The sequence below is a fragment of the Stegodyphus dumicola genome, chromosome 8, assembly GCF_044657685.1.
Source record: "Stegodyphus dumicola isolate Sdum_Otavi_A_Nest chromosome 8, ASM4465768v1".
Classification (NCBI taxonomy): domain Eukaryota; kingdom Metazoa; phylum Arthropoda; class Arachnida; order Araneae; family Eresidae; genus Stegodyphus; species Stegodyphus dumicola.
In genome coordinates, this window is record NC_140775.1 from 171,429,857 (window position 1) to 171,453,984 (window position 24,128).

General features: G+C 32.3%; 2 protein-coding genes across 10 annotated transcripts in view; one reads left to right on the top strand and one right to left on the bottom strand.

The window, feature by feature from the left end:
• The window catches only part of LOC118199119 (uncharacterized), a 196,576-nt gene extending 176,240 nt beyond the window's left edge, over window positions 1-20,336 (bottom strand). For 3 of the 4 annotated variants that reach the window (XM_035370921.2, XM_035370920.2, XM_035370915.2), the window contains exon 1: window positions 20,182-20,336. The gene's annotated coding sequence lies outside the window, so the exon portion shown is untranslated. The remainder of the gene's footprint in view (window positions 1-20,181) is intronic. The other variant, XM_035370917.2, reaches the window with a different exon arrangement.
• A 127-nt stretch (window positions 20,337-20,463) lies between these two features.
• The window catches only part of LOC118196729 (uncharacterized), a 102,052-nt gene continuing 98,387 nt past the window's right edge, over window positions 20,464-24,128 (top strand). For 2 of the 6 annotated variants that reach the window (XR_015042805.1, XR_015042808.1), the window contains exon 1: window positions 20,478-20,740. Coding sequence is in view for 2 of the 6 variants with exons in the window: in XM_085822742.1 (XP_085678868.1) it covers window positions 20,559-20,740 (182 nt within the window). In the remaining 4 variants the exon portion in view is untranslated. Of the gene's footprint in view, window positions 20,741-24,128 lie in introns of all 6 variants that reach the window. The other 4 variants (XM_085822742.1, XM_085822743.1, XR_015042806.1 and 1 more) reach the window with 4 other exon arrangements.

Genomic DNA, 24,128 nt, shown 5'->3' on the forward strand with positions numbered 1-24,128 from the left:
CCACAACGTAAAGAAATCGCCCCGGTTTCACATTAACTTGTGTGCAGCCCAGGCGGGAAAGTGGTTAGTAACTTTACCATACCGAAAGGCCCGGGTTGGGATCCCGGAGAAGGCATGGATGTTAATTGTCTGTTCCTTCACAGGAGGCAATGGTAACCCACCTGTTAATAAAGCCTCCATAATAAAGTGACCACCGCTTTCAGGCTCAGTAGTGACCAATGCCTAAAATGGCCCATCAGAAAAAAGAAATTACGTTAGGAAAGAAAAAAAAAAAAAAAAAAAAAAATAAGTATTGCCAACCCAATACTAAATGCAGTTTAATAGAAAATTCTCATGAGGGATTTTAAATTGCTCATTTCATACCTAAAATGTTTCAATTAAGTCAGTTTTCGTGTAATCTGGGGAAAAGGGGTCAACTGCTTTTATTTTAAATACACAAAAGTTAACCACAATGATTTATTTGCTTTATTATATTATTTATTGTACAACCGAAACTACAACGAATCCTTTCCCCGAAAAAGTGTACGAATCCGTGAAATATTTAACTTCCAAACAAAATAAAGAACAAACAGAATATTGAACAAAGCCTATTAGTATATTACGTGAATGTAAATTTAATTTTGACACTCTTTTTCACGCCACATTTACCCCTTTCCATTCCAAAGGCAGCCCTTTATTTTGTTTTCTGTAACTCTAAAGCGTGATTATTTCAGTTTAATGGCGCTAGTTTTTCGCTTTGAAGAGCCACTTGAAATTATGCAGATGTTTTTAGTAACAAAATTTATAGTGTATAAATACTGTACTAACCAGATATATTATTTAGTACTTGATTTCGACACCAACAGAACAGGAAAAAAAAAAAAAAAAAAACTTACACAGAATGTAAGCAACATGCAACGGCCGTCTGGAGATGAAACACATGCGTCTGGAGATGAAAGCGCGCGTGCAAAAATCATCAACGTTGAGATCTTCAAACAACTTCTCTCTAACGACTTAAGACGCCGAAGAGTTGAAAACGCCGCCGCAGAAGAGACGGTTTGTTTTGGGAAGAACTCTCGTCTCGGAGGTCATTGTCGTGGCTATGACAAGATCCAGGCTACAAACTGACGTTTCCCTGTTCTAGCGTCACGGAAGAAGGTCTGTTGGTGCCATTCTGCTTCTTCTACACAGACTGCAGCATATTGTTCCCGTTGCAATAATCATTTACCATATTAGTTAGATTTAATAATGCAGCTGTCAGTAAATTACACATAATTTATTACATCATAGAATATTTTCAGATTGCTGCACTAAATAAAATACCATTCAGATTTCTGGTTTAACCCTTAACTAACCAAGTGGTGTCTTCTGGACCCCATGTGTCATCTCTCCGCTTACGCACACAGCCCTAGTATCTTTTTTTTTTTTTTGGGGGGGGGGCTCCCACTTTCAGACATCTAGTGTCTGAATTTTGTGTTTCATAAGATTTGGAGCTTTTCTTTTATACAAATGCAAAACAATTTTAGGACATATGTTTCTGATACTTTCTTCATGAGCTGATCTAGACAGTGGTAAAATTTTTCTAAGCATAAAGAAATATATATTCGACAAAGCAAGTTAATGTTCTTTTGAAAATAAACATTAATTGTAACTAAATAAACCACCTATATAAATATTCCAAAATTATAATTTGTTTGTTACTTGAATGTTGTAAAGCATACCAGAGTTGCCTGCCTAAAACAGGAATGCCTTCATCTACAGATTTCAGCAAGAAGACTGGTTCGTATTTATGTTACCCGTGGGGATAACTACGAAAATACGCAGAAGACCCTATTAGCAAAATGCAAAGAGTAAAACAATTGCCTTAAATCATTAAAAAACTAGATTTTTTTTATTAAATAAAGACTCTAGGTTGCGCTTAACTATTAATTATGCTTAGATTACGAGTATAACAATTTTAAAATCAAAATAACGGGCAGTGCAAGATTTTAAACGTAAATACGCAATTAATCAAAAGAAATTATGCTTTATTTTGCGAGTCAAAAATGAAAAAAACCTTCTGAAACAATTGTATAAAATAATACGCGTAAAAATAGCGAGAATGTGAAAACTGCATTGATTAAAACAACAGCGATATAAAACCCATTTATTATTGGCAATAAAAATTCGCGTACTTTTGATCTGTCACAAGAGCATAAATGTACATATAGCCAGCCTACTGTTTGGAATTCGAAGCTTGCTCGTCGTACTACAGTTCAGAAGCCTTATTCATTTAGCCACTAGTGGTTTAGAATGTGACGTGATATCTATTTAGCAGCACAGTAATGAGATGAACAAAAACTGAACATGCGCTAAAATGTTACAAGCAACGATATTTGCCTATACTTTTGCTTTAAATGTTAACTCTGATTGTTGTATGGGAATAAACTAAAAAGATAGGACATTTATTGATTTACACTACTTGTTTGCTTCAGGTTTTAATGTAAACGACGCGCAGGTCATTCCATATAAAAAGCTGATTTCACCATTGGCGTCAATAGGCGAAGACCTATCTTTTTTTCGAAAAGGAGAAATAAATCCAGCAAGTGTGACTAATTCTTCGATGATAATTACGCAAAATGGTTTTCGAGAAATGCATACACGAATCATAGAACAAATTGATTATCAAACTCACCACTGGTAGGAACTGTGAACCGGTTTTCGAATCGTTTGAATGTCCTTCCCCGGAAGCTGACCGCAGAATTTTTATTACAACCACCTCTGAAATAATAGTAGAGGTTCTAACACTTTTTTTTAATACATAGATACCGACTCATTTCATATCATAAATGATGCCTATCATAGCAATTACTGTTCGAAAAGTTCTGAGACTTTTTTAAACGAATTCAATTCATGAGGCCAATATTTATTATCACCAGAAGGGAGGTGTAATTTCACTTATTGAATTCTGTTTGTAATTAAGGTGAGCAAACGTTACAGAATGTGAGGGTTATTCTCGGGTTGGAGCATTATTCCACTTCAGTATATATGCTGGAAATATTTCAGGTTCTGAGACAATTCAAACTTTGACGTGAATTTTGTGCATGCCGGTTCATACAAGGAGGAGGATATATACCGGATGATCATACCGGTCGGAATGAAAATGAGTTTGGTGGAAAAAAAAAAAAAAAAAAAAAAATTATCCGAATTTAAAAACTGAGGCAAAATGGAACGAATTTTTATTTTTTTCCCTCATTTTTTAAAAGAAACCTTTCTTTCAATTCAACAAAATTATTAACTGAACTATATCCAAATTTGAGTATACAAATTTTGATTTAATTATTTATTAACTTTCAAAATGATTAATCACAACGGCATTATTTTTTAAATCTACAGACACACAGACAAAAGTAAATACATAAAAAGAAAACTGTTCAAATTTTACTTGGTAAATATCTGATGCGAAAAACGCAAAAATAATTGCAGCACTCTTGATAAACCTTCTCCAGCATATCATTTATTGTTGTCTCCGCAGCAGTATTTACTGCCATGCATAAGATTTGTTGGAAAGGTTGTATCCATCTTTCCAACAAGCTCCTGTGATCTAGAAAGCTAGAGGAACACCAAATAGCGGGCACACTGAGGCCAATTCAGTGCCAACAGAAGCGCTTCCTTAAGACATGATATTCTGTATAACATTCAAAAATCGGAGATTTCCTTTTTCACCAAATTATATTAGTTAATGATTAAGTGATATAAAATTGTATTCATATGTAATCGGGTCAATTATTTTGAATATTAAATGAAGCTGCTTTGAACAAGCCGGAATGTTTTCGCTTTATGAAACTGGTTAAAAAATTACCCAAGTAATTATGGAAAACTAAAGAAGAAAATTAAATTGCGATCCGAAAATTTCAATCAACCACCACAAGATTTACTGTTAAATTTCAAAAAGATTGGAGGGGGGGGGGGTAAATTAAAAAAACTATAATATTAAAAAATAACTGCAATCTGATTTTGGTACGCAGATTTTACTTTAAGACTCGAAACAATTGTAAGCTCAGCAATTACGACAGACCTACTAGTTTAAGAATTAATTCGATGGAAATTAAACGCGCAGAACATGAAATCAAATACAAAGAATCAACTATTCAAAACGGCAAAGCCAAAAACTAAGGGTGGAGAGAAATTGTTATTATTCATTCATGGCAACTTTCAAACTTATTTATAAGAGAAGGAACTTAATTATTAACGACGTAGCTCTGCATCTATTTCCCCAAGGTGAAAATATTTTCTATTTTATCAGGACACGAAATGAAACAATACACATCTCAAACAGGTTTCCTTCCAGGTGTTTAAAAAAATGTAATTTTTTAACACATGTTATTTCAACAATATCGGACAAAACTTCACTTAGCCTACTCTGAAAAATCGAGGATTTGCAGCTGCGAATATATTAATAGATAAACTGATTTAATTCATCAAGCATTGAAGAAATTTTTTTTTTAAAGTTTCGAATTCTTACAAACGATCTGTGCATTATTAAACGCAATATGTATTCAGCACCTGTTAATAGGTCACAACTGTAAGTGACACCATCCCAATGTGAAGCGTATCAAGAAACTTCGGTATGTACGGCCACGCATATCCTTTCCAGTTCTGGTCGGATACACAAGGCCTGTGTCCCTCAGGCTCTAGTTCCAGGAAGGGCCCCAAAAAGAGAACAGTTGTACGATAAAAACTTACTTATTTTCTACTAGAATTAACAAAATAATCACATTTTCTTAAAAACTTCCTTTAGCTCATATTTCTGCTTACCACGCAGGAACGAGGAGAAACTCGTATAGCCTAAAAAAAGGGTACATACGTAAAACATATTACATCACATGACATAATGTAAATCTTCAGTTTTACGTTTTAACATCCAAACATTTTTTAATAAATTTGCATGCCGTTTATCAAGCCCAATTGCTGTGCATCTTCTATATTTATGTTAAAGTATATACTTGATATGTAAATCATTGCGATTATAAAATATGCATATAAAATATGCATGCATATTTTAAAATAAATTACAATGAATTGTACATAAGATGAAGTTTAAAACGAATATTATTTAATTCTGTTCTTTGGCTGATGAAATGATGCCAACAAAACACAGATTTAACGTATTTCTCACATTTAACAAAATATTACCATTGTCGTCGTACAGCGGAAAAGCTTCGGAAAACCATGAAATCAGCTAGTCCATTCGGCGGGATTAGCATACGAATCAGTGAACTTACATAAGCAGCCACTGGCGAAATGGTTACAGCCGAAAACATCGTGGCAAAAACATCGTGGACGAAAACGTCGCGGGGAAAACAACGCAAGGCGAAAACGTCGTGCTACAAAACATCGTGGGAGAAAACATCGCAAAGAGAAAACATCGCAGTCCTAAAACATCGTGGTACAAAACATCGTCGTCGAAAATAAAGCGATTCAAATACTTCGCAATTTAAAAACGTCGTCGTCTAAAATATCGTGGTAAAAAATAAAGTATCTACAAATCATCGCATGACGATAACATCGCAGACATGCGTTAATAATTGTAAATGGATATCCCCATAATGATTTGTGAGTGCAAGATATAAAGAAGGATAATTTTTGTTTTCCCATTTTTTTATTAACTAATAAATTTTTTTGAAAAAGTAAGAAGGAAACTTAAACATAGCAAATTAATGCAACTTATAGCAATTAATAGAATTTTAAACCGACATAGTTAACTAACAAAGGCCATTAATAATTCATTTTTTATAAAGTTTTTACTGGTAGTTTTTCATGAAACGTATAAGCTATAAGTTGCATTTAATTTTCTATGCTTAAGTTTCCTTGTTACTTTTTCAGCAAAAATTTATTAGTTAACAAAAAATGTGAAAGTAAAAATTATCCTTTTTTACATTTTGCCCTCACAAATCATTATGGGAATATTCATTTACAGTTATTAAAGCATGTTTTGAAAAAACATGTCTGCGATGTTATCGTCATGCGATGATTTGTAGATACTTTATTTTTTACCACGATATTTTCGACGACGATGTTTTTTACCACGATGTTTTAGGACTGCGATGTTTTCTCTTTGCGATGTTTTCTCCCACGATGTTTTGTACCACGACGTTTTCGCCTTGCGTTGTTTTCTCCGCGATGTTTTCGTTCGCGATGTTTTTGCCGCGATGTTATCGGCGGACACCGGCGAAATTGCTGGGAATCGAACTAGGCCAAGCGACCAGTTGGATTCGCAAAAAATGAATGGGAAATAAACTATTAGAACGTCAATATACGACTCAATAAAAATCGATATAAGCTGAAATCAGCTAATTGTGAGGAAGGCTGTTGCTATAAAGTATGAAGAATGTATGATTACCATTTTGTTCAAAAGCACTGAATTGTGCTTATAAAAATTTGCGTGTAATTAATATGCAATACATATAAATATAATAATAAATTAATTCAATGCAAGATATTAGTCCGAAAGGTCTTCTTATCGTTCAAATACCTTTTAGAAATCGTACATGTCTTAACACCGCACCCTAACATATACAAAATACACTGCGATAGATATTTTAAATTTTACGTTTGGCAGTGAATATTTATGACTTTCCTTAATTTTTACATATAAAAACATATTTAATTAGTTTTACATTGAGATACTGTTTAAGTTATTTAATTACCTTGTTTTTAAAATACCCTCATCATATCTCATACAGCTTATCCAGCTACGTTGCTCTTATAAGCAACATCTAAAGAAACGCATATTTTGCTTTGAATTGTTAATATATTTAAGTTATGTGGGTCACAAACTAATATGATCGCTTAAGGCCTCGAAAATGTTGTAGCAAGGCTTCTACGCATTTTAGTCGAACCAGTATGGTAAATATTATGAAAAATGCATTAAATATGCTTTACTCATCAAAGACTGTCCCAGAATTTTGTATTATGCATAACTGCACAGGGTACCCGCAAAATAAATGTCAGGACATTGTGCCACTGTTAGTGACAATACATAACTAGGCTGAAGTTTCCTTATTTCCAGGTGAGGAATCAAATCGCATCATCTTGAGCCCAGATGAAGCAATTCGCTCTTTGCGTAACGAAGCTGAATGTATTTAATATACGTGTTCCATGATGGTGGATAGGATGAAAAGAATCTACTTCTTGATTTTCAAGAAGCATAGACCCTATTTCATCGGCTTCTTTTGAGGTCAAGTGAAATCACGTCTATATGTGAAAAGATACAGGGTGTTGTTTGTTTCATCCGAATTAGAGATCTACCGTAGCGATTGCTAGCTTACTCTGGATCTGAAGGTTATATTGCTTCGATGTGTGCTATAACTGTTAATGGCGCATTTAAAAGTATTGTTGAGTCTCCGTTATGGCTTATGCAACAAAGATTTCAGCATTTAATCGTTAGTTTTTATTACTATATAAACTTTAATTGAACACTTTTCAGACACTCTCTATTTATATTAATTTAATAAGAGGTTCAAAATACTTCAGTCGCCACCCCCATCCAGCATCCTAGCATCTAAAATGTCTGTGTAAAAGATATAAATAACTTCTAACAAGATACATTTCTAATCAACTGGAAATTAATATAAATGACAATAAAAGTTGCTAGCACTTATAACCCTCCTGATTTGAGCCCCATTAGGACTAGGTTACGGAATTTTAGCGGACGAGTCGCTGAGCACTGGTTTTTCGACACGGGTTCAAACACCGACAAACGGCCTGGCTGCACGTAGTTTTCTCGTTGCCTCAGAAGTCCTTCCCCTTTTAGGCAGATATCCTTTTGCGCGTTTGCCATTCTCAAATAAAACCACACCAAATTTTCTCGTATCCAACAGGAAACTCTTTCGGCTGTTGTTGGCTTATCCTTGGCAATGCGACTTTTAATTAACGTATGCCAACAATGGCTGCGAAAGTAAATGAAATATTTAATTAGATCCAGTTTTATAACAACAGGAAAGCAATCGATGACTGCTTCTTTAGAAAATGTACCTCCGTGCCATAAAGGAATTTTTAATGGAAACCACAACAGCTCAATACAGCCAGCAGATTCAATCGCTGGGAGTTTCGATCAGCTAGCAGTTCTGGGCTGTTTTATCCAAACACTTAGGAACTTAAAATACTTATTTTTTTTACCTTTGTCTATAATACTATTTTAATTTTTAGATAATTTTTTACACACTTGTTGGTATTTTTACTGCTAATATATTTCTTCAGATCATCCAAGCATTGTTTATAGGCATTGGAAATGACCGTTCACGGAATATGCCTTTAATAGGCATTTGAAGTTGAAAGACACCCCCCCCCCCATCTTTGGTTTCAACGCTTTTGCGCCTACATTTAAAACGGTTGTACTACTCATACACTTGTGCTTTTTGATACTGATGCATAGCCATATACTCTTCGAATCATGCCTAACGTTTCGGTAGCAGATTTATCTAATCTGTAACAAAATTTAATGTTATAAAATTATTCTTTATTGAAGCAAATTTTTTGTACAATGTTCTTCTCCGTAAATGAAAAAATGACTCCGGCGTTTTGACATGCAGATGACAAAACAACCAGTTTAAATTGGCTTTGAAAAGAGTTGAGATGTCACTTTTTTTAAACATACATTTATTCTTTCACTATATTTTATCGTTTGGTCTTTTAATCTGTCCGGTTACTTTATGGGCACACTTCGTATAATTAAAAAAAGGATTAATTTTTAATAGATTTGTTTTCCTCCGTTAACACTGACTGATTCAATTTACATAATGAAAATGAATTTATTCTCATTAAATTACATGGAAATACAGGTAAATTGCTAGCAGTATTTTTCTTTTAATTCTAATATGATTTTTTTTAACAGCACTCAGATTAAATGTAAATGTGCGGACGTAGTTGCCGGTACTGCCGAAGTAAATAAGCAGTTGTTTGTAATAATTTAGTATATTTCTTTGGCAGTCTGAATGTCCTGTTAACCTGAATTTGATGTACCTAAATGATGATGGTCTGATGTATCTGAATTTGGGATTATTGAACTTGTCACTACTGTTTGCTAAGCATCTACCCTTCCCTGCTGATCAAGAGTATCTTTTCCCAAGAGGAACCTTGTATTAGTATGCAACTTTTTGAGTGGAAGAACGTACTCCATGAGTCACAAAACTCTCAGATAACGAGCTAGAAGCAGTTATTCAATCTACAAGGAAACTTGTGCAAATCTCTCACTCTTTCTCAGGATCGACGGAGCTGAGAACAGATAAGCAAGAACTGGAATTTGTTAAGGAAGCTTGTAGACATAACTTCTTATATTTTGTTAAATTAAACTCACCATCAGCGTTTCCTGCAATTAGTTTATTAATCATAAAATTGAGAATTAGGGGTAGCAATGCTTAGATGCTTTTAATTTTTTAAATACTGAAATAAAATTGTACAAAATGATTCATTTTTTACTGCAAAGTTGAAATTTAATTAAAATTATGAGTACTACAGTAATTTTCCTTTAAGGTGTTAATTTATTTTATTTATAAATATCATTACATAGTCTTTGTGCTAGATAAAAATATAAATTGTTTCGTTTTACGAATGCATAAAACCATTTCCTGAATTCCAGGAAATAAAATATCTTGCTATTCCTGTTTCGAATGCGAAGACAGGCTTGACCTTTTTGCAAAAGTTATGATCCACTTTATAAAAAAAAAACAGTACTAACTCAGAGTTATTAATTGTTGAAAGCAACGCTTATAATTACAGAAATGGTAACGTCATTCACAAGAATTATTTCGTTCAATTTCTAATTACATAGAACCAAAGCTTTATAATGAATTTTTTAATCAAATTTCCACTTAAATGATTGATTCTAATACATAAATTGCAGTGCTTCAACACAATTTCATTAATAACCTGTATCTAATTCAAAATAAAGGTCTTCGTATTGCCAACTTTACTGCCTCACTGGCAACTTGTCGTCTAAAATAAATATTATAAAAATGAAAAATATATAATGATTTTAATCAGCTAGTGCAATTTCATAGATCCAGCTAGTAATTAATTAATAATAACAACAGATAAAAACTGCGTTTATTGCTTTTAAACCGCATAGTTTGTAACTGAGTAACAGGCAGATTAAACTTGAAAGAAATATTAAAGATCTTGTGCTTTGAGAACTGGGGACGCAGAGATTCATGAAAGATATCTTATTTTGGCTAGTAGCAAAACATTTTTATTATGTATGAAAGTTTTCTGATTAAATTTGAAATATAAATATGCTTTGGAGAGTGGAAGCACACTGCTTTTAAATCGTCGAGTTCGTTAATAAAAATACCATTAAATTCGCACAAAACATGAAATAAAGAAAATTTTTGGTGTACGTAACACTCAATCAAAAATTCAGGTTTTTGGTTTGTTTCCAGTACAACTGGTTAATTTTTGGTAAAAAGTCTTATGTAATATTCTTAACTCTTAAATTGCGGGAATGAAGTTGATAACTATAAGCCAATACTTTTAAACAATAAAATAAATTTTTTATTGTCATTACTTTTTTCAGCCACAATTCTTACTTAGTTTTCTGCTCCTTTCAATAAAAAATGTATAAATTAAATTAACTTCTTCTATGGTTGGAAGTCAGCAAATTTTAATTCTTGTCTTTAATGTGCGCTTATTAGAGAGTTGCATTAGGGAAAAAATGCGGAAAAGCTGACTAATTAATTTGTTTAAACCACGCCGTAACAAACTCTAATGGGATCGATGTTGAGAAAACCTCATTTAATATTTAATCTGGTTGAGAAATTGTTTACATAATTTAGGCATATCTTCGGCACAATTTTATTTCAAACAATTCTTTAAAAGTGTAAAATATTTTTACGCTGCAAATTACTATAACCAATCATACAATAACATTTTGAAGTCTAAAAGTTTCAAAACGTGCAATTTAATTTTTTCCTGAATTCTGAGTAAGCTTAATTTTAACATTAATTACTTATATTCTGCATTTAACTAATCATAGAATATCGAAACATACGCTGCTTTTTAATTACGTTAACTGTTTGTATTTTGTTTGACTGATCAAAGATTATTGTTAGCATACGCTCCGTTTTATTATTTGCATTAACTTAGTAACTGCTACAGTACACAAATTTAATGTGTTAAAATATTATGTCATAGCGAAATTTGTCACTAAGCGAGGCGCAAACGATCACCGAGTCAGGATAATTCTACAGCTGTTTCGTTAATTATACTAATGCTATAAATGCTTAATAAATAACCAATGTTTACAAGAAAAAGATTCTTTTGTGGAGCAATTCCTAAGAAAAATTGACTCGTATTTAAGTAACATATGTCAAAAACCGGTCAGTTACTTAACAATTTTTACTTATTCACAAAAGCTTACATGCCGAGAGAAATATCGAATCTTCAGTAAATGTTTTAAATTTATAATTTACATTGATTTAATTATAAAAGATACCGCTACATAAAGTTAGCAGATGTCGCAGGTAATAGTGGATTTTGGTGCAGTATTCCCACTTCAGTGTGCTCCAGGTAATGAATAGAATTTATAAATAATAGATAAGAATTTTGACAATGTTGTTCCTTACAAATACTAAGAAATTATCTTCATCAAAATTAGAATAAAAGAGCATTCCATTATCAAATTTCGGTGCATTCCATAAATAATTTTTGACGAATCTCGTTCTATGCGACCTAGAACGGCTTGTGGCGGAACTCTAGTTTTCTTTACAATTTCACTTTGTAAAAAGACAATGCGATTATTTTAGCTCCAGAATTTTAGATGGTTTGCACTGAAAATGTCGATAAAATTTTAATTTCTGGAAAAAATAACTTGACGGAAAGCTTATTTAACAACCAATAATCCGTCGAATATTTTGTGCTATTACGAAAACAGTAAGGGAGATTTATAACAAATGATAAAACTAAAACTGATTTTAGAATAAAACTGAAATCCACGAGAAAGAACTTGCGACATTTTCAAAACAATTCTTTTATCCAGCACGTAAAATTAATGATTAATTTATATCTGCATTTACTGGTAACAAACGCACCGATGTTCATCCTACATTTTTTTAATAATAATATGTTGACACTTCAAAAACCCAACTGAAGGACAACCTTTTGAAAACTATGATAATTATGACAAACTATTGTCGAAGCCAGCGAAAAGTTCAATCTGTTGATACAGGAAAATGAAGGATTCTTGAAGGAAGTAACACGCGGTGGATAGTGTAAGGTGAAATCTTTTTAAATGGAATGCTTTTTGAGGATCTATTTTATGCACTTTTTTCAAGCTGTCAAAGTTGTCTTGTGTTCTGGATTTGCGTTAGGAAATCTGGTCATCCTATCAATACATCAATAACACTAAAAGTTGTTCAGTTTCCTACAGACAACCTGGAAGGCGCCAGAATGCGTTAAGACCATCTGGCCGGAAATAGTTAGAGAGCTGATTGTTAGTTTATTCTGTCTATGCCCTGAAGGTGAATTGAATTAAATCGCATGCTGCCAACTGATTGATGATTCCTGAATGTTTCTATTATAGAATAATCTCCTATTCTGTTAGCGATTCACGAAATTCAGAAGCAAATTTAGATGCCAACACGTTTTCTAGAAATTTGTCAAGGAAATCATCCATATTTATAAATATATATAACATAGCTATTAATTCTTATAATCATTATCATATAAAATAAATAAAAGCACAGCACAATTACTTTCACTTTCTGTTAGCCTTAGTGATTTTAGATTTATTGCCGGACGAGACAATAGATAATGTTCTCAATTTTGTTGTAATTTCAAACAGAAGCAGCTTTTTTAGCATATGATTTAGGAACAACGGGAACAACGTAAAATGTACGCGCAAATACGAAAATACATTGTACAAGTGAAATAAATACTTATGAAATAAAAAATTTGAACTGATTTCTTGGTTGTACATGATACAATAATAATAGTAACACTTTTTTATACGTGCTGTGCATACCAATTTGCAAATTTTGGGAAATTTTCTTTTTCCTGTGGATTTCCCCTCCCCTTTTGTTTGATGGCTTATACTTAGTTGCCTTGTCGGTTTTACAAGTTAATCTAAATCAATCAGTTTTTTTCTTTTCCTTTGCTTTTAGCCTAGAAGAGCTATTGGTCTCAAAACGATATTTTACATCGAATCATTTTAAATGTCCGAATTACTTTTCAAATAGTTGCCACTATGTATTATCACCCTGTATTACATTTAAAGAAACTAAATAATGAAGAATCTATATGAATGCATGTATGTTTCTCGCGGTACTAGACTCATCAAATTTTGAATGACATGGCCCTCCATGGGGCACCTCGAAACCCGAATTCGGAACTTGTTTTATAGTCCATATCATATTTTGTAAATCCTTAATGAATGTTTGATTAAAAAGCTCAACAATTTCAAAGCGAACAGTGGCAACACTAGGGAATAAAACATTTTTATCTCCAGCACGCGAGACTGTCTATCGGAAATTCTGAAGATATGCTGTTTTTAAATATTTTCAGCACAAGCTAGCGTTAGCCTGTATGCTCTCGAAACTAAGAAATGTAAATGAGAGAGAAACGGCCGTTTAGGCGTAATATAAAATTTAAAAGCTTTCAGTATTTTATTTATTTATTTATTTTTACTTTTAATCTAATCTACATATTGTGTAGCTAATTTCCTGAAACATCAGGAACTAGCTTAAATGACATTTACATTTTTAACAATGTTCCATTTTAAGAAATTTCTGGTGCCATGATGTTTGATTCCCTTGCATTCTGCTTATCATTATGCATTTACATTAGTTAAGAAAAAAAATTAATAATATTTCTTAGCAAAAAATTTTTGACCTTTAGTCTATTCAGTCCATTATGTAACTAATTTTAAGTCGCACTGAAGCAGGTTACGTCTTGATTTTACAAGTTTTATAATACAATTTTCAAAGTAAAAGTTTTTAAGTCTCTTGAAAAAATTTTTGATACTATAAACTTTGTGTTAATTTTTTATTTTAATTTAAATAATTCTTTCTTTCTTCTTCTTTTTTTTTTTTTTTTTTTTTTTTTTTCCAATTCTTCCAGATATAATTAAGAAACATGGCTCTAATTCTTTGGACAGCTCTTTGAAAATGACCAAAGACGATTATAATTTAACTTTTAATTTTATGTCAATTTTGTTTTATTTATGTATTGATTTACTTTTGCTTTAGTTTTGTGTTCCATGTTTGGAATTCATTGTTCAGATTTGTGACTTCTATTGCATAGTTCGCCATTTTGGGTTTATATTAATTAAATTATTAATTTTATAGCATTTTGCGAGACAAAAATAGTACTTAAGTTAATTTTTATTCAGTTTCTGTTTATACAATATATATATTTATATTAACTACAAAATACATGAAGAACTGCAAATACTATTTTATAAAATAATTCCTACATTCTCTTGGTATTATCTAAACGCATCTGTTTTTTATCTTCGTACTAACAATTAATAACACTTTGCTTTAATAATTTTTATTCGAAGACTGCTAATGTTATTGAAATATTAGGCAGTCATTGTAAGAAGTTTATGTAGACATTTTACACTTAAAAATTTAATTGAACTCATAACAGTCGCTTGAGGAAGTGGAAAGAACATTTTTTAATAATAAAACTTCGATGATAATTTCAACTCTAAAGCTATATTTCAAATTTTCTGAAATTTAAACAATATAAGTTAATTCTGTGCGGCAAGCTTTCATGTATTCGCCGACTTTCTTTCAATGAGAAATGCTTAATGGAATTAAAATGCTTTATGTTACATTCAGAACGCTTTTCGACTAATGCGCATAACTACAGCCAAAATAACAAATAAAAATGAATGAAAATTAAATACCATTTCTTGGATTAAAATCGCATCTGTGAAACACAGTTTTCCCATATTTCCAAATAAATAATTCTAAGCAGAAGTTGCGTTCATAGAGAGAAGAGCACGTCGTAAAGAAAGTGGGATTTTACGACCTTTAACGAGGTAAACGAACTGGCTGGCGTCTTTCAGACAATCAAAATTCAGCTTTTTAAGTAATTTTAGCATTAAAAAAAGTTTCGCTGGTTATCACTATCTCTTTTATCAGTAAATAATTTTCATATTCTATATTTCTCTTTTTATGCCCATTACTGCCAGATCCAATTTTCTAAATTTATTTTGCTTGGATTTAGAACTTCTAGATTACTGACCCCCCAAAAAAAATAAATAAAATAATAATAATAATAATAATAATATTTTTTTGGGGGGGGTAAATTGGCAACATCTGAAGAAAAAAATTTGCTTTTGCAACAGTAATGGCAATAAAAAAAATTCAGAATAAATTTCTTTCAAAGTTGCTTGTTGTTTATGTATTTCAGTTTATCTTTTAAATGAAATCTGTGGCAACGGCAAGATAGAAATTGCCTTTAGTCTTCTTAGGGAGGCATAAAGTAAAAAAAAAAAACAAGATCGTTTGGTTATTAAAATGGTCAAACATATACATTCTTTGTGTATTTTAATGTAAGTTTCTGTCCAGTTACATCGAAAATTGTTTGCTATATTAATTACGTTTAGTTTAAATGTGAAGTTCACATGCATTATATTAATTTTGAGATGATAGGTTAATGTTTTCTTCATAGGAAATTTCAACTTTTCTAAATTTCAATTGATGGAATTTAGCATACATAAATAAGTTCTATTTAACCTTTTTTTTACGTGTTGGCAACACATATTTTTTAAAAGGTATTCATTATAATGTAAATGTTGGCAACACATTTTTTTAAAAGATATTCATTATGTTGTAAATACTGTATATTATTTTAATGGCTTTAAAATTATATCTTAAACAGAATCAGCTTCATAAATATGTTCGAACAGGACATCCATTTTATCCCCCTTTGATCCATAACTTAAGCAAATGTTACCCTGAAACGTAATTAGAGCGTAAAGTTACAGTAAAATCACTTTTCAGGTTGGTGATTACATGCGAGAAAAATACTGCGATAGGAATGAAGTATAAATACACAATTTCTTTCGGAAGTATTATAATCAAATCATTTCAATTAAAATCCTAGCCTAGTTTAGTTCCATGTCTATACACTGAGAACGGCAATTCATTGTTTATTTTATCTTCAGACTTGCATTTTCTGATAAGATTTTATAAGAAGGCTTATATTTAGTTTGAAGTTTTATACATAAATTATTCCTCGAATGATGCTGATTGAGAGCCTCGATTATTCTTTACTCATATTTCCCAAATACGCAAAATTTTCCTTCTCAGAAATTTATCAAGTGATTTATTGTTTCCGGAATGTACTAAACCGTAGAAAATCGTTAATTTCTAAGAAACAACAGGCCCTAGCATGTTTGTATATGTTTGAGACAATGGTATGTTATTGTAAAATCCACACACACACACACACACACACAAAAAAAAAAAAAAAAAAGATTCGGCACGGTTGTATGCGTTCGGAGGGGCAGGATTGATTGAAAGTTTACGTATTCAAAACTTCTGCTTTATCAGAAGGCGGGGGAAAGAGGAAAGAGATTGATCGTAAACAGATGAAGTAATCGAATGTTTATTTTAAAATTTAATTTAAACGAAGTAAAATGACTAGACGGTGGTTACGTTTGGAAAAAATCAACATAATTTATAAAAACATTCACACACGCAAATAAAAAGAGGGAGGTGTATTATTCATGTTTACCTTAAAAAGCCGGATCTTACGGGAAGGGGGGGGGGGGAACTTATAAACAAACGAGGGGAAGAGAACCTGAATAGTTGTATATCTCATAAACAACCCAATGTTTGTTTATTTAAAAACTTAAAAGAGCATAAGCAGTAATGCGTTCGTTTTACAGAATAAGATGTTTATGTTTTTATGTAGTTTACATCTGCTAAAAGGTCGAACGTTAACCTCCAAAAAATAAAATAAATAAATAAATAAAAATATATTTAATATAAAACGAACTGATACGGTTATATTATTTTAAATATTCTTTAACTGCCGTTCGTATATTAAAAGCTTAACACTAATAGATATAAAAACACTTAAGAAAAATTTCCACATTTAAAAAACAAAATACTAAAAAAACCTATATATCCCCTTCTTCCACATACAAAATGTCAACATTTAAAAGCAGAAATATTTTTTAAGTTTTATGATAATTTGTCTCAACATATGAGTAAGGTATCTTAGGGTAGTTTTCCAGTCTTGTCATAAACATTGTAAAACTATTTTGAGTGATCCTATGAAATACATAATCTGCAAAAACTGTCCTATAGTAGCCTCAAATAATTTAACTCGGACTTCAAAACCAACTTACTCATACCTAGTGACTCCGAGAAAGTTTAGCATCGTTTTCCGTTTAGTGGCTTGGCTCCACTACAACTTTCTCGGTGCCTTCGAAGTCATAAATGGAGTTTTTAGGGCACAATTGGTACAGAAATTCAACGTTTCCTGAAACTGAAAAGCCAAGAATAATATGTGGAATATTTGAAAAATGATTGAAGCATTCAGGAAGGGGAGAAAAATCTTAACAATAAAAATTGGTTATATTTCCAAATCAAAAATTTTAATTTCAAATTTTCCGAAATTTAAAAAGTATTTTATCGGTTAATTTTGTGCGGTAAGCTTTCATGTATTCGCTGAATTTCTTTCAATGGGAAGTGCGTTATGAAATTTAAATGCTTTATGTTGTTAAGTTTACAGTTTCGTTTAGGAATGTTGCTCTCTTAACTATGGCCATAATAACAAATAAAATGAACGAAGAATAAGATTATTTATTATAAATAGGGGTTGAAAATAGGATTATTTATAAATGACATGCACTTTTTATGGGGAGAAGATAAAATGGTTCAAAACATTAACTTTTATTCTATGGTTTTGTTCACTGCTGCAATGGGACAATCCGCTACACATGCAATAACAATAAAATCACAAAATAAAAATTACATTATAGTGACTGTAAGTCTAACATACAATGTAATAACAATGAATTAATGCTTTTATGCAAATAGTTTTAGAAGGATGTTCATTCATTCATTTTAAACATTATAGTTTTAGTACGCGATTCTTTATTTAAAACCACAATGATGTATTTTTCTTTTCCATATTTAAAATAACTTATTAAATCTTTTCCAGACTTAAAATAACTTATTAAACAGGAGTTCTTCAAAAATATCTATGATTGCAGACCTTTTATGCAATGATTTGCAATTTTCTAAGTCAAAGAATTCTTATTTAAATTTTTATACAGTACTAAAGATATGATGATGTAAAAAATAAAGTTATTACATTCACCATTTATTTCTATTGTAATCAGCATTTAACAAGTGTCAATCCTTAATGAACAGTTGTAGTAAGACGGACACAAATTTCTTACGCATTTTATTATTTACTAAATGAGCAATTATCTATTAGAAAGTCTTATTTTTTAACACTTTAAAATTATTTTGTATCTAGTTCGCCCCTCCCCTCTCGCTTTCTGTTGATTGAAGGTCTTTGCTTCAGAAATTTTATTTTACCAAAAAACTAATTTTAATATCATAATTACTTATACAATCGATTTTAAAATTCTGACGCTGACGTTTAAAATTCTCACTGAGTGATTTTAAAGTTAAAACAAAGTGAAACGCTACTTGGGGAGGGAGAAAGAAAAAAAATAAAGGAGGAGGGGGGAATCGGCCATTTCTGCCATGTGCATAGCATGCCTGTCAAAACCTGGAAGCTCTTTGACCGAGATGGGAAACGACTGCTCACCGTCGCGGTGAGGTTGGAATGCGGCCAGCGAAGACGAGGCTAGTCGGATTGCGTACACCCCCCACACTGCATGCTGGAATGCCATTCTCTGAATTTATCCTTGAAGTTTACAAAGTTTAAAATATAATAATAAAAAAATGGCCTTATTCTCGTCGAAATCTAAGAATACAAATGATGTATGTCTTACGTGATACGCAAACGATTTTCAAAATAAGTGTTTATGCCTCTCATAAAACTGCATTTAACTAGTATAGCAACAAGCATATATGTATTATACCCAAGCGATAAAGAATAAGTAATTCACACAAAAGTATGAAAATTTGACATTAAAAAATATTTTGGATAAAAATACAAAAATTCAGATTTTACCGAATGAATTTGAGATGAATCATAGTGCCTTATATTTTTTTCATGGCTCAGATATTTCAGATACTTTAGGACATATTTTTAAAACTGGCAATCGATTAATCAGTTTGGAAAACACGAAAAAAAATTATCACGTTATTATCTCATATGTATGTTTTTTTTTTGTATCGCAGATATTTCATTTGTAACACCTAAGAACAACCCTTAAGACAGACGGTATTTTGAGAAATTGTCACAGGTTTAAAATTTAAATTATAAACAAATCTAGGATATATTACCATCCATAAGCGTTTGTAATTAATTAAAAAAAATCTTGGAAAATGATCTCTCAATTACTAAGGAAATATTCTGCTATACAACAAGAACAGTTTTCTTGGTGGATTAGGGATGTTATTTTATATTATGATTTAACAAAGAAGCAGGATTCATTCTCCACGTATAAAATGAAAAATGATTTTCTATACTTAAATATTTCTGTAATAAGTAATTTCGAAATTTTTTCACCAAATTTTAATAATTTTCTCATGGTTCTGTGGCACATAAATAGTAGCGAAGGATTATCGTAGAATTAATCGGTGTGTGTGTGTGTGTGTGTGATTATGGCAAAGACTCGAGGGCTATCTGCCTAAGACGAGGGATGCCTTCGTGGAGGACTTTCTAAGGGAAACTGGCTCGTATACACGTTACACATGGGGAAAACCACGAAAACGCCCATGCAGCCAGCCCGTTCGTGGGATTCGAACCTCGGACCGAACTACCAGTGTTCAGCGACTTTACCGCTCGGCCGCTGGTGGGCCTGTAGAATTAATCGGAAACAAGACATATCAAGGAAGTGCACAAGTTCATCTTATAATTAAATAAATTGTTAATTAGGAACTTTTAATTAATTCTGACGAAATAGCATAAGAAGTTATTTTTAGATCCCAAAAGATAGAATACTAAACTAATGCATGTCATCGGCTCGTGAAATTCGAAGAATTTAGGTAATTATAATTTACCTAAAATTATTTGATTAGCATTACAATTTAACCTTTAATAATTATTTAAAAATTAATTTACCTGCTAATAGCTGAAATAAAAAGGAGATGTCCTAAAAATAAGAAATATTCCGCTTGTAGTCCATGCGGGGCAAGTCCACGAAAAACAAACGAACATTACAGAGCGCAGACGAACTACTCCCATATACGGCGGCATGCGAAACACAAGTGCAACCCGAAGGGGGGGAAAACTCAACAGAGGGGGTGGTGCGAGAGGGGGGGAAAGCGGAACACTGGAGCGTACACCCGCTCCTCTCTGATTGGACGACGGCAGCCAGCCCCTGTCAACGATTTCGCCCGTTCGGTTACTTGGCCGAGTGCCAAATTGGCGGTTCTGTGTCTTCTCTCTTCCCGAAGCCGTGAGGTGCATATCATCCTTTTAAAGAATTGTGTCCGAAAATGAATTATTCTTCCGACCATCGAACGAGATGTCGGATAAAACGGCCGGTCATTCCGCACACCCTGCCCGCCGCATGTCGTCCCCGGTGGACACGGACAGAAAACGATGCGGGTACGGCCATCGCCATTTTGGAAAAAGAAGAAAGGAACTCGTTCGATTCGACATTTAAGCTGATGTTAATGTGAGTAATGCTGTGTCTCTTTTCAGTTTTCCTATTTGCATGCGTGTGTTATCGATTTCGTACACAAGTATGTGTGTGTGTTGTGGCTTCGCTTTTCGTTCGTCCGCGCGTAGATGGAAGGAATGTTAGGAGAGGGTAGTTCGCGTCCCCGCCCCTGCTTCGGCTGGAACCGCCCGGTTTCCGATACGCCCGTGGCATTGCGAATGCGAATGCAATTTCTGCGCTCACACCCACCTCACCACACAGACGCCAAACCCTGAAGGCATAAGTGCTCACCACAACAGTGGAAATCCAGTCGCCTTTCTGGAAGCACTTCGAACTTCCTCAGTAATCACAATCGGACATCCGGAGACGTATGTTGTCCCATGACACCACCAAAAGCTGTGATAGTTTATCTCCTTTACAATCGAAGTTTGAATTTTAACGATAAATATGTTGTCTACTAATCAAACTAGCACATTTCGAATGCAACATCTAGCATTAATCACTTGCGGAACTTCCACACGTACTCTTAACTATAATTTGCTGTGATTGTAAACAAAAGAAGCGGAAGTGCACTTTTAACATAAATTTCATTAAGAATCTCAACTCACTGCGCAGTATTTGCTTAGGCTCATTTCCGAGAGTGATACCACCATTAGAACTCTAGCCTTTGTATTCTCAATAAATGTTCCTTGCATTATGAGTTGGTAGGTTGGGATGTGTGTTTTTCCTTTTCAACACAAAAGGCCGCGATAAGCTGATTACTTTATCTGCTTTTACTCTAGAAAATTGGTCAATTGCTGGAAGAATTTCTGTTAAGATTTCCTTGCAAAAGAAAGCTTTACTTCTCAGACATACATTTAAGCTTTGTCTAATCGAATAGTTCTAAACAAACAAGACGGAATTCTAATTATTTCTGCAAAACCTAATTTAAACTTCGGTAGCACAAATTGGTAATTCCCAATCTTTTTTTAATTAATGACAGACATTACTGAACACTCACCTATGACGTACCAAATAAATAATACATAAATCTTTCTATAAACGTGCATCTGCTATAATTTGAAGACTGTATTCTGATGTTTTCCACAGAGTTCATCCAAGTGTGCTCTTAAAATTGATAGACTAACATGTAAATCTTCTTAAAAAGGCAGTAGTTTGTTTCTATTTCACCAATGTCATTGTAGAAAATAGCAATTCTTGCAAATATAACGTTGATAGCGAAGCAAAATTTTAAAAGTTATATTTAAAACCGTGCATTTCATGACGCAGCAAGTGGGAATTCGCGATTGAGAAATACATTCATTAAGTATAGAAGCCGATTGTAAGGGTGATAACAGTGGAAGATGGTTGTTATTAAAAAAAAAAAAAAAAAAAAAAAAAAAGTGGTATTTCTTTTAATAAGGAATTTGTGATTTAAAGGTTAATATTCCAAATCGTTTTCATTTCAAAATTGTTACAAGCATCTTTATTAAAAGCATGGCCTTGTTGATCAAAGGCAGTGTGTATTAATATTAATAACGCAAAAGATGCCCTCTTCTTTATTGCTGTTAAATTTTTATTAACGAAAATGTGTTCTTTCGAACAAAATATCCACAATTTCTAAGATTTCTTCTTCAGCATGTTGATTCTGTGCTCTAAAATTTTTTTGTTAAAAATTTTTAAATGTTCACTCCATATTCTTCCAAATCTTGATAAACTTTGTAAAACAGAGTTAATTATTTATAAAATTCTGTCTGGAAAATCGGGCAATTTTTCTGTAATATAGTAATAAATTATTGTTTTTAAGTCCCCCATAGAAACATTTTATTCTGTTTCAATTTAATGTCAAAATATTTAATAACTTCTTCGTCAGCGTCATTTCTGTGAGAAATAAAGCTATCAAAAATCCCGGCCCGTAAATTCTTCGTTAATTACTTATTAATTGAAAAATAAGGAGATGCTGAGAATAAAATAATTATACCTGACTTTTCTAAAGAATCTTATGATCGAAACCGGTTCCTTGAAGCATTAGATAGATTTTCTCCCTATGTTTAACTAAGCGGAAGAGTTTATTTACTCTATCAGCTATCCTATAATGTCTGATTTCGGATTTAACCATTTATAAAGTAATTAATCCACATAAGTCCCGGCTTTTTAAAAATATGTTTTTCCGTTCATTGGGGAAAATTCTAAAAGAATTCAGGGATCTGAACGCCTTGGTTTGATTAATTTGTAATTTTCTGCTTACAGTTGGTTCTGAAACAACAATTACGGTTATTCTTGAAAATAGATCTAGAATGTGCAACAATGTGCATTTAGTATATTTAATAAAAGGTATTTCATCTACTTTTAAAATAAATTATAACATTTTTGAAAGCTTATTTCTTAAAATTAAAACATCGATACGCTCCATTTTAGAGGAATTGTTTTCAAAATACCCGAAGAAAAAAAAAAAAAAAAAAAAAAATGTATCGATTGGAAACAGTAAAATTGTAACAAAATTTATTGACTTTTTTCATAAGGAATATTTAGCTTAGTTGTAAGGAAAGTACGACGTTTAAGTCTTATATAAGAACTCGCAAGCGATTTTCAGAATTCATTCGATCATTGTTGAGAACTGGGAAAAGTTTAGGAAAATTTACAGACATCCGGGGATGGAAGAATAGCTTTTAACTGAGACTCACTAATCGATACGCTTGATGTTCATGCACGCGAAGATAACAGAGACAATAACAAATAGTCGAAAGAAAATCTTCCGGTAACTTACGAAAAGTACTTGCGCCTCCAAATCCAAATTCGAACCTTAAAAAGGTTGTTGAATCCCCCAAAATATCATAAAAAAATTAATAAATCTGAGTTTAATGACATGCAAATTTAAGAAAGTAGTTTTTAAAAATACAATAATATTTATTAAAAAGATATAAATGAAATTTAATAAATAAAGTGCTTAATTAAGACACTTTAGTCTCGAATTTCATTTTCACAGCATGATTTAACAAAAAATAAAGTTTTTTTTAATCAAAGAAAATGTGAGAGATGTGGGATTATTTAAGAACTTACATAAACAAATACAACATTGTAATTTCTCCAGAAAATTCAGAGTGTGGCACTCAAGGGCTTTGTGAGTTCAAGACATAATACTGATGAACTAGGTCCGGTTGGTTGGTGTGGTGTCCTTTGAGAAGTCAAATGGATCCATGCGTGGAAATCACTGCCTTTGCCAGTTCCACTATCTTTTTACTATAAGCTTTGCAGAGCTCTGCAAGTATTACGGGACAGGTGAAGATGTATTCTGAAGAAAGTTCCGTTTCGCGGCAGTTTCTACAAGTTCTATATGATCTGGTACCATCTTCATCAATTTTCATTCCTCCAAAATGACAAGTTCTAAATCTAGTAATGGTCCTTTTGATTTCTCTCTTTGCAT